This window comes from Crocodylus siamensis, chromosome 2 (genome assembly GCF_052110815.1).
Source record: "Crocodylus siamensis isolate JL-2025a chromosome 2, ASM5211081v1, whole genome shotgun sequence".
NCBI classification, from domain to species: domain Eukaryota; kingdom Metazoa; phylum Chordata; order Crocodylia; family Crocodylidae; genus Crocodylus; species Crocodylus siamensis.
This window is the reverse complement of record NC_143396.1, coordinates 164,900,728-164,911,470: the sequence shown is the minus strand read 5'-3', so window position 1 is coordinate 164,911,470 and position 10,743 is coordinate 164,900,728. Positions and strand designations below refer to the sequence as shown.

At 47.8% G+C, this 10,743-nt stretch overlaps 2 protein-coding genes across 2 annotated transcripts in view; both read right to left on the bottom strand.

Annotated features, from left to right (window-relative positions):
- Window positions 1-434: 434 nt before the first annotated feature.
- On the bottom strand, window positions 435-2,609 carry STBD1 (starch binding domain 1). The gene is made up of 2 exons (XM_090032053.1): window positions 2,299-2,609; window positions 435-1,772 (listed from the first exon to the last, which is right to left on the bottom strand). Exons 1-2 carry the CDS (start codon window positions 2,540-2,542, stop codon window positions 949-951), a joined length of 1,068 nt encoding a protein of 355 aa, XP_089888179.1. The 5' UTR covers window positions 2,543-2,609; the 3' UTR covers window positions 435-948.
- A 2,164-nt stretch (window positions 2,610-4,773) lies between these two features.
- Window positions 4,774-10,743, bottom strand: part of FAM47E (family with sequence similarity 47 member E) — a 36,486-nt gene continuing 30,516 nt past the window's right edge. The window contains exons 7-9 of the mRNA XM_090034810.1: window positions 8,410-8,487; window positions 7,081-7,291; window positions 4,774-4,959 (exon numbers count right to left, since the gene is read on the bottom strand). Coding sequence (XP_089890936.1) covers window positions 4,892-4,959; window positions 7,081-7,291; window positions 8,410-8,487 — 357 coding nt within the window. The 3' untranslated portion in view covers window positions 4,774-4,891. The remainder of the gene's footprint in view (window positions 4,960-7,080; window positions 7,292-8,409; window positions 8,488-10,743) is intronic.

Below are 10,743 nucleotides of genomic sequence, written 5' to 3'. Positions count from 1 at the left end.
AAACTGTTTCTAGTGTTTAGAACTCAAATCCCAGTTTTGCAAAGCTTCTAGAGAGCTAAAGTATTCCCTCCATTTTGTTTTACCACAAGGCATTTCAGGTCGATTTCCCACTCACATTGGCCAAGGTAATTATTAAGCAGTTTTTTTGGAAACTTCTCCCTGCTCTCAGCAAGGAGACTAGCACTTAAACAAGTCAGGCAGTCCCTTCTGACCTTTAAAAAAACACCACTGTAGATTGCCATAATGACCTGAATATTTTAGGCTGGACAAGATGCCTTTCTTTATCCAGTAGCTTGAATTGGAAGCTTAATGGAAGAACAGAGGGCCTGATCCATAAAAAGGTGCTAAACACTTTGCATCTTAAAGGATACAGAGTAACTTATATTGATCTGTCAGCCTTTTATTCTTTAGTTAAAAGATAAGTGACCATTAAATCTGAAAACAGAGTTTATTGCTGACTTGCACATTACAATAATTAAAAAACACACAACACAAACATCCAAACAAAACAAACCAAAACCAAAAAAAACCAAAAAAACAAAACACCCACTTGCACTACAATTAGTGTAGTTAACTAGATATCTTCTCCTTCATTCAGTCAGTTCAACTCCTCGAGCAGCTGTACCAAAAAAAAATGCACTCCTATTGCTCCACTCGCACAGACGCATACACTCAAGTTTAGGGTCCAGACTGAGTGTTACATAGACAGCAGTCTGAAGTCCTGCATAGCCTACCTGCCAGCTTTTGCTGAAGTGCTTCGGTTCTATTTCTTAAGAATTTCCTCCTGTACAGAACCCTTCCTAAAGGGAATTGGAGCAGAGAGGTGTGGGGCTTAAGCAGTTCTAACAGAGCTTGGTATATTATAGATATTAAAGGCCTACAATCCAGACAATCTTCTACTGAAAAAAGTGGAAATATTAGCTAGGTCAGCAGCTTCCAAGATGCTCATCAGTGATATCCCCACCACTGATGGGCTATTCGGTCTTCATGTTCAGTCACCAAGACTCGGTTATCACATTCTTCCCAGCGTCTGACCTTCCCATCCTCCACCAGAATGAACTTCCACTCTATTCTAGTATCTACCGGCAAGACAACCGAGTCAGACCAGAAGCCATCTTTATCACCCTTGAGTGGCAAGTAGCTGTGCCACTGACCAAGACACTCATGGTCACCAGTGACTGCAATCAGCTGGCCTTCCGAGTGGGTGATGTAGTGCACACGGAAGGTCACATGGATATTCTGAGGCATTGGGGGCACAGCTGCAACCCTCTTCGCTTTTGCATCCCCATCAAGGCAATCTACTGGTTCCAGTTCCTTGCCTTCTCGACTCACCGCGATGCCAGACTCATCTGTACTGCTGTTCTTACTAGCATCTCCCCAGACCGAGTGTTCTGGGATAACTTCCCACTCCTCATGATCAACAGAGTCCTGACACTCAGCAATCTGACCCCGCTGGTCTTCCTGCCCAGCACTAGAAGGAGAAACACTTGCCAAGGTATCCACACCCCATACATTGCTCTCCAGTCCCTTTTGTAGACCCAGGTCTGCTGAAGAGTAACCAAAGATTTCATGCAGGTGCTCAGCAGTGTTGATCAGAGAGGGGGCATGTTCTTCCTTGAGCAGCGGCTCTGTTTCAGGGGAAAACGCACCACTGGGGGCTTTGCCTTCTTCCTTCATCGTAGCCGTCACACTCTCCACAAGCTCCCCAGGGCTGCATGGGACGCCGGCCTTGGTTTCTAACAAGTCGGTCTTGCTGCTCTCCAGATGATGTTCTGTTCAAAACAGCAAGCATATTAAGCCAGGAAAGACAACTCCAAAGGTTAAAGAGCTGAGAATGCTGGTGGTAAACCTAAAGGCGAAGGCCCGGCAATAACTACTATGAGTTAACTAAACAACCTAAAATTTACAGTGCCCATGTGACCACTTGCATTATGCAAGGAGATCTTGCTTTAAGAAGAAAAAAAACAAAACAAAAAACCAACAACTAAAAAACAACCCCCCAGCAAAACAAGAAAACCAAAACCTGGTGCTTGCTCAGGGACCAAGGAACCCCAAATTGCTGGTCTGTGCTCCTACCAACACACCTTGTTTACCAATTCTGACCTGCAGTCACATTATTTTGTAATTGTTTAAAGACAATCATAAAGGGAAGAATAGCCAAAGCAGCAGGGTGCCAAGCACCTCCAAGGCCAGGGAGCCCCCTCACTTGACCGCCCTCCTTCTGGACCGCTGCCAGGCAGAGGTAGCCGGCTCTGCCCAGCTCCACCAGCACCTCGCCAGGGGCCGCCCCGCCGGTACCTGCTGGTCCCGGGCCGTCCTCGCCGCGCGCGGCTCCCGGCAGCAGCTCCGGGCCCGGGCTGGCGGGGTCCGGGCCCCCGGCGTCTGCGCCCCGCCCGCCGGAGCCGCCGTACCACACCCAGGCGAGCAGCGCGGCCACCAGCCCCGCCAGCAGCGCCGGCCACAGGCCCGCCGGCGACTCGGCCCCCAGCCACGGCTGCGCCGCCGGCTCCTGCTGCAGGGGCGAGTCGCTGCCGGGGGCCATGGCCGGAGCAAGACGCGAGGACCTGACGGCAGCGCCCGCGGCCCCCTTTTATGTGCCGGCCGCCCGGGGGGCGGGGCCAGCCGTCCCGCCCTCCCCCTGCCCGGCCACAGGCGCTGCCGCTACGTGCCCCGCCGCTGCGGCACCTACCCGCTTGTGCAAGAGAAAGCTGGAGGACGTCAAGGTGTCCGGTTTCGTATCAAGAGGACAACCGGACTGTCCTCTGCGATGGCCGCCCTAGCAAGTGCTGGCGAAGCTTGGACCAGGGAGAGCTAGCACCCCCTGCCCAAAACGTATCTGCAGAGAAAGCCGAGGATACTCTCCTCGCTATCCGCAGCTCAGCACACAACCCTGTCTTGCCTGGTTTAAAACGGAGTGACCTCCTCCCAACCACGTAGCCCGGGAAAGCCTTTTAGGTCAACTTCATGCTTTCTGTGGTCGGTGGAGGCTCCTTTCCCTGCGTGTGCGTCCCCGCGGCGCTGAGAAGCCCTTCCCGGGCCGTCAGAAAGGCTGCTCCAGCCCCCGCGCTTTGCCGAGGGGGCCGGCGCGTGGTAACACGCGTTCAGCCCTCATACCAGTACGTGCAGCTCTGCTGGCTTCCACACACACGTGTGGCAGGCCAAATCCGGCTTTGAAATAGAAACAGAGAGAAAGCTACTTTCAGTCTGAAAGTCCAACTCAGTCAAAGATCCTCTCCCTTTTAATTTTCCTGTCATTTTTCCTCTTCGGGGTTTTTTTTTACCTCCTTTTAATTTTTCTTCCTCCTCCTTTTCATTTTTCTTCCTCCCTTGGGTAAAGTTTGCCCCCTTTGCCCTCTTATGACTAATGAAACAATCACCACTTTAAATCACCAGGAATTATTTCTAATGGCTTGTAATGAAGAATGGGCTTTTTTTGTTTCTTCTTTTAATCCTTTAGTAACTTCCACCTTGCACTGGCAGTCTCCCATTATTTGCGTTCCAAGAGGTGTTAATGAGATCTTATTATCAGCTTTCATTAGAAAGGAGAATGGCTAAGTGGATGTCTGCCTAAATCTGTTTCCAGTGTGTAGAGTTCAGAGCAACAGTATCTCAGTCCAACAGGGCACTAAATGTCATTTAAATTTATAGAAAGACAAGTGCAGTCTTTACAATGGGTGGAGTTCCCGGGATGACTCTGCATTTGCTGGCCTGCATATAGACAGTGAGTTCATGATCTAAAACAACTTTTTTCCCTTCTATGCACACAACATGTCTACTTATTGGGCAAACTTCACTGAGACCCCCATCTAGCAAAATGCTGAGCATGTGCTTAACTAACCACATGCTAAAGTTTTTTGCTCCATGTGCATGCACGTAAACATGTTTAAATGTATGCGTCTTAAGTACTTTGCTTTTCTCATTCAGTGCCTAATTCAGTAATGAAGTAAGGACTCCAATGGCCACTTCCTCCGACTTTTTTGTATATTGTCTTTTTTATTACTTCATATGCTCAGAAGAGAGATGTATACGTGCAGTTCTGCTTTCTGACTTATAACGTGCCCTTCCATGCTTCAATATAATGAAGTCAGTTAAAGTACTAAGATCCATTATATTATGCCTAAGCTACGCCCTTCCTCTACTTTGTTGATACTTCCTTTTATTCGTATCTTTGGCATGGGGATGGTACAGAAACAGTCTTTACTGGGTTTCAGGCAATACAACTGCAATACAAGTCCTCTAGGCACTACTGTAGTATACCTCATAAATCACTATGGGCTGTGGGTTAAAATGCCCATGCAATACAGCTGAGCTGAAATCTCCTTACCAGCCCTTAGCATAGTCGAGCAATGAAGAAAGGGGAATGTGCCTGTCCTGCAGCTCAGGGCAGTGGGTTCTGAACTATCAGCCACAAGGTTGTGAGCCCAAGACTGAGGGGTGGCACCTGCAGTTCAGTCCAAAAAACCAATGCTTGAAGCCACTGTGCTTTTTGCTCAGAGAAGTGGTGGAATTGCCATCCTTGGAATTTTTTAAGATACAGCTAGACAAAGCCTTGAGTAGGATGATATAGCTGGGGAGGGCCCTGCTTAAAGCAGGGGGTTGGACTAGAGGACCTGCCGAGGTCCCTGCCAACCCTAATTTCCTACGATTTTTTTTTATGATTCTATGTCTTGGGCACCTACTATCCCAAGTCACTCTTTTTAAAAATGTAGTTGATATATTTTCTCAGAAAGAAAAGTAAAAGAAACAAAAGCAATGCAGTTTAGAGACTTCTGGTAAACGAGCCATCCTTGAAAGGTTTATTTAGAAGAAACGGGATAAATTAACAACACACGGGGCCTGCATTAGTTAATGTGCATGGAGGAAAGCCCTCTGCTTGCCCCTTGGAATCTCTTTAGCATGGCATGAAGTTCGCTCTTGTGCCCCAGTCCTGCTGCTTACAGCCAGCATCTGCAGGAGAAACTAAAACAAAGTATATTTACCAAGAATAGTTACTAGTGTATAAATGGCTACATTCTGAACACAGCATAAGACACATGTATGCAGAGAGAGAGAGAGTTAGCCATGTTAGTCTCCAAAGTCATGAATATTTTTTTTATTTGTATTTTAAATTACATGATTTCAGAGCTGTTTTTCAGGTGGCTACTTGCAGTCCCTGACTGCATCATGCAGGCAATGAGTAAAGCAGGCTTCCCACATGCTGACCCCATTATAACCAGGGGAAAGCATCTCTGCATATGTGAGACCATATGCAGTTCCAGCCTCCACATCATAAAAAAGAATATAGTGGAATTAGAAAAGGTACAGAGAAGGGCAGCAAAGGTGATCAAAGGTGAAGACTAAAAAAGCAAGGGGTCTTCACTTTGGAAAAGAGAAGGCTGAGGAAGGAACTAATAGAGGTCTATAAAATCCTGAAGGATGCAGATAAAGGGAATAGGGAACTGTTATTTATCAAATCCCAGAATACAAGAACTAAGGGGTACCAACTAAAATTATCAGGAGGCAGGTGAAAAGGAATTAATTTATTACACACTGCATAGTTCACTTGTAGAACTCATTGCCACAAAAAGTTGTATAGGTAGATAGTATAACCAGGTTCAAAAAAAGGGTTAGACAGATTCATGGAGGACAGGTGCACTGGGATACATTAAACAGAATAATCAGGGATGTATCCTCTGCCATCCCTAAACAATTGATGACTGATGACAGGGATTGGATTACTCTACACATGCTCCATTCAAATACTTCCCCTCTAACATATCTATTGCTTGCCACTATTGAATACAGGAGACTAGGGGGAGAGGGACCATTGGTCTGGCCCTGTATGGTACGTATGAGGGCAGTCCAGCTTCCTGGACTACAGGTACTAGAAAACAGCACATCAGACTAAGCACATCAGACTAATCTACTGCACAGTAATTTCTGCACACATGTAGACAGTGACACTTTACTGCGTATTAGATTATGCTTAGTAAAGTGTCTTGTGTAGATGCTTCTACTGTGCCCTTTTACCATAGTTCTTGTACATTTCCCCTGCCTCTTCCCTTGTTCTCAGTGGCTTGGTACACAGGATCTGGTCTTTTTCCGGCTGCTTCTGCCATTGTGCAGGCTCTCCAGGAAACACCATTTTGGCATCCCTTCTACACTGGTCTCCGGGACTGGCACTTCACTCGCCCTGCCCTACTTAAACTTCTGCCTCCAGACCATCTTCTTGTGCCATCCTCTGCTGTTGTTTCTTCTCCAAGCTGTTCTCTGCTGTTACTTAACCTTTTTATTCACATTGATATCAGCCCAGGCCATCAAGCCTACTAAGGCTTCTCAGTGATTTCATTTGTCCAGATCAGCAGGAACAAGAAATACAGATTACAGGCTGCACTGACTAGATACTGGGATTCTGTGGCTGGATGGGAAGTGATGGGACTATCAGATGAAAAAACTAGCATTTTGTGTGAAGCAGGTAAGGGAACTTGCCCTGGTGTGGAAAGGGGTCAAAGGGAAACTGACTTAGGGTTAGGGCATGAAGAGGCCTTCTGGTCAGGGGAATAGACAAGATGTGGGGGACTCATCTGGAGAGATTTATGTGGAACAGGGAGTCAGGGCAGAACCCAGGCTAACAGACAGGAAAAAAGCTAGCATGTTATTTGATGGCTTTATCAACTATTCAGAGAGCCAGAGCTCAGAAACTATAATACAGTTTACTGAAACTAATAGCAACAGACAACCTGCTAGTAGGAAAAGCTTCCCCAGACTTCTACAGCTAGGGTACACACTGTGAGAGCTCTACCTCTCCCTCAACTACCTTCTAAAACAGCGAAGTGTAACAGTCTGCAGAGTTTTAACACGTATCTGCCCAGGGAGCTCAATTTAAGATGGGGAAAGTGAGCAGGAAGGTGATGGCAAGAGTGGGCTGATGGTAAGAAGAAGCAGCCCAGCACAGAACAGGCAGGCTATATCAGAACAGTGACCATACCTTGTGGGAGAGGAAAGAGCTTCAGAGGCAAAAGTGGGCAAGCAAAAGCAGCTGGAGTATGCATGGTATGAATATAGTTTATTTGCATGGATGATAAGGAAGCTTTTATTTACAAATGTAGGGGAGGAACATCCCTTGTTCTTTGTCCTTCTTTCCAGCTCCTGCTGCAGCTTTTCTAGCCTGGCTTCTTCCTGCTTTCATTGTCTGCCACTTCTTTGTCTTTATTTTTTTGCCCTCATCTCTCCACTTTCCTTTGGAGGTGACTGATTTAGGGGCTTTCAGGGTCTGTCTGTCACACTGTTTGGCTCCTGGGCCATGTGTAACCTATCACGTACAAATGCGCAGAACATGGTCATTACAAGGCCCATGACTTGGTGACATCCAAAATCTCAGCAGACACTCCAGGAGGGAACATGCCATATTTGCCCATTCACAGCCAGGTGTTACAGCTATCCACCAAGCAAAATAAAGTGATCATGTTCAGCAGACAGCTGCACTTAAAAGAGTAATTCTGTTTTAGATAAAGCACAGGAGTTGGAGGGAGTGCTGCCATCAAAGAGTTAAATAGAAAGGACAGTTTCATCCCTAGTTAATGGACAACAGGACCAAAAATAGACTGCAGTATTTATTCCTTGGTGAGGGAGTGGCACAGTGTCTGAACGAGTTGTGGTATGTTCTAAAGTCTAATCATCCCTGCTCACCTCTGAACAAATAGGGTACAGCTTTTACTGCTGCCATGATTAAGCAAGACATGTTTGCTGCACTTGCTGAGTTTGTGCACACAACCTTTGTTGGCCCCATCCATACAACAGTAGAACTGTGCTAGTAGTCACCACATCCTCAGCAGTAGCTCAGTGCAGTGCAAGGCTAATGTAGCTATACTGCTTCTAGTACCTGAGACAACTTATTCAGAGCTAATCTATAGCTAATAAAGCATAAAACTAATCTCTACACAGTTATACCATGCTGATGTGTCCCATGATTCAGTGCAGTTGTCCATAGGAAGCATGAGTTTTTGTGGTGTTTTAGTACAAACTGGTTTAGCCTCCGCTATACCGTACTCCTGAGGCCAAATTCAGCTTGGTAGTCTGCTCCTGGGGGCCCATTCACAGCCAGGTGTTACATGAAGCTTGGTAATACTGGACTTGCACCCTTTCACAATACATCAGGTCTCAACTTGGCCTCAGGTCTAAGAGTATTGTTCAGTAGCATGGTACCTCCTGTAGCGCAGATGGGCTACAGACTTCTCCTCTGTGGCGCTGTTTTATAACAAGATTCTCACAATGTTCTGAGACTAGAAGTCTTTGTCAACTCTGGTTATGTACAGGTTGCAATACTTAAAACCTAGCTGCAGGGCAAATAGTTCTGTTCTCAGGACTTGAGCAACCCTGGTCAGTGCTACTGATTATGAAGACAGACTGGTTTCTTTCTCCATGACTTACCTCCGGCTTCCTGTAGCCTTTTCTTTCAAGGAACTCCTTAAAAGCATGTGTTCCATGGAGCTGCATAACCTCTGCCTCCTAAGAGAGTTTCCAGAACAGATTAATAAAGCACTCAAAAATAAAAACTTGCGGATTTTTTTTTCCCCAACACTCTCTGTAAACAAATGGAACTACTGTGTAATAAAGGGACAACAGTGTGGCAAACACTATTTCATTATAAATTTAAGTTTGTCTAAGTAATATCTGTTTTGTTCACTTCTATGAAATTCCAGGTGTTCCATAAACACAGAATTTGAGTTATACTGTTTATTCATTTTTCAGAAAATGTGAAAGGAAACCAGTAATTACTGGCAATTGTTTTCTAAAGCTGTTATGGCCAGGGGGAATTACTGCCATCCTTAAATACATTTTTATTGTTAAAAGCTACAACGTTTCTGCCCCTACTTTCTTTTGAAGCAGGCTGTTCCTAGGAATTTCTTCCTCTGCACGGGTCACCCAATTCAAGCCTTTATATACTTCTAGCTTAGAGCTAAAAGGCTGCTATTATTTACTTCTACAGTGAGTCAGCAGAAAAACCCTGCATTTCTATACATGATTCTAGACCCTGCCATCTCAGCTTAACTGGTCAATACTGTGCCCTGAGCAGCTGGCAGCACACAGGGCACATCTATATGAGACATTTACTGTAAGTAGACTAATCAGCTGCTCAGTAAACATCTCAGAGTCCACATGTGATGTCTAGGCCTATTTGTCTCACATCCTGGTTAGCTCTTCTCGAGCACTGGGTGCTTGGCCCCGTCCAGGTGATGAGCTCTCCCATCCCTGTTCCTGGGCTCAGTGCCGCTTACCCCAGCTCAGATATTAAGGCAGGAGCCTTAATGCTGCCAGGAGCTCCTCCCCCTGTGGCTCCCAGGAGCAGACTGCCTGATCTGCTCAGGCCCTGGGCTTATTTGGGTCAAGCCCAGTCCCCTCTGGTCAGTCCCCCAGTCCCTCCTTAACTGGCCCTTGCTGCACCTGCGGGCTGCTCCTCAAGCAGCCTCTCCTCAGGCACGCCAAGCACCGTGTCACATAGTTGTACAAGCCAAAACTGTGTGACTATCATATGGCTGCTCGCACTCTCTTGAATTCAACTTTACAATATACTACTAGACAATTGCCCATCAAGAATGATGGGGATGGGGGGACAGGGACAGAGCACTGGCAGCTAATGCCCCATGCTGCCACTCCTCTGCCTCCAAGGAGCAGGGCCAGGGCCAGTGTTGTGGGCTTTTTTTGTGGTTCTGGGTTTTTGTTTTTTTTTCCCCTATTGCGTTTGTTGGATGCTGTGATGAGGCTGGATCTGCCTCCGGTCCCAGGTGCCCGCCCCCACCTGCTGTGGGGCCTTGCCCACCCGCTCCGGGCCCTCAGTCCCTGCTGTCATGGTGGCGGGGGGGTGGGGGGCGAGGTGGAGATGGAGCCCACTGTGCCGTCCTGGCCCTCTCCTCATCTGGGCCCATTCTTCTCCTCGATGCGGCGGCAAAGCTGGATTCACTTCTAGCCCCATGTGCCCTCCCCCACCTGCCATGTCTGGCCCCATGTGCCAGAACAGGATGGCTTGCCCACCCCCTCTGGGCCCTCAGTCCCTGCTGTCATGAGGGGGACAGGTGGGTATGGAGCCCTGCATCTGCCCTGGCCTGCTTCTCCTCCAGCCCTGTTCCCCTCCCTCCCCCCCGATACAGTGGCAAGGCTGGATCCAAAGCTGGATCCACCTCCATGCACCCTCTCTCACCCTTTGTGTCCAGCCCTGTGCACCAAAGTGGGGGGGGGCAAGGCCAATGCCGCTGGCCTCTGGCCTCTGCTCCATCACCACCTGCAAGGAGCAAAGCCGGGAGGGGGGGTGCAAGACGGGTGTTGCTGGCCTTGCCCCCCTGCTCCACCCCTCTGTCATGGTGGTGCTCCAGTCCCCATCATCCCCCCTCTGCCTCCAAGGTGGCACTCTGTCCAGAGCACTCTGATTAGCTGCCGAGGCAACCAATCAGTGGGAATAAGGCATTATGGACAGGCAGCCTAAGGCAGGGGTGGGCAAAATGTGGCCCGGGGGCCGGATGCAGCCCGCCAGGCCATTCTATCCGGCCCTCGGGGGCTCCTAAAAAATTTAGAAAATTAATATTTATCTGCCCCTGGCTGCCTATCATGTGGCCCTTGATGGCTTGCCAAAACTCAGTAAGCGGCCCTTCGCCCGAAATAATTGTCCGCGCCTGCCCTAAGGCTTTTATGATATTACAACAGAATTCTGAAAGCATTGCCCCCTAGCGGATAGAGGCAGCATCTCAATGGTGACATTCTTAAAGTCAG

Coding starts and splice junctions, on each gene's coding strand:
- STBD1 (XM_090032053.1), bottom strand. CDS start 2,542: ATGGCCCCCGGCAGCGACTCGCCCCTGCAGCAGGAGCCGGCGGCGCAG. Junction 1,773..2,298: donor GGACGGCCCGGGACCAGCAG/GTACCGGCGGGG, acceptor TGTTTTGAACAG/AACATCATCTGGAGAGCAGC.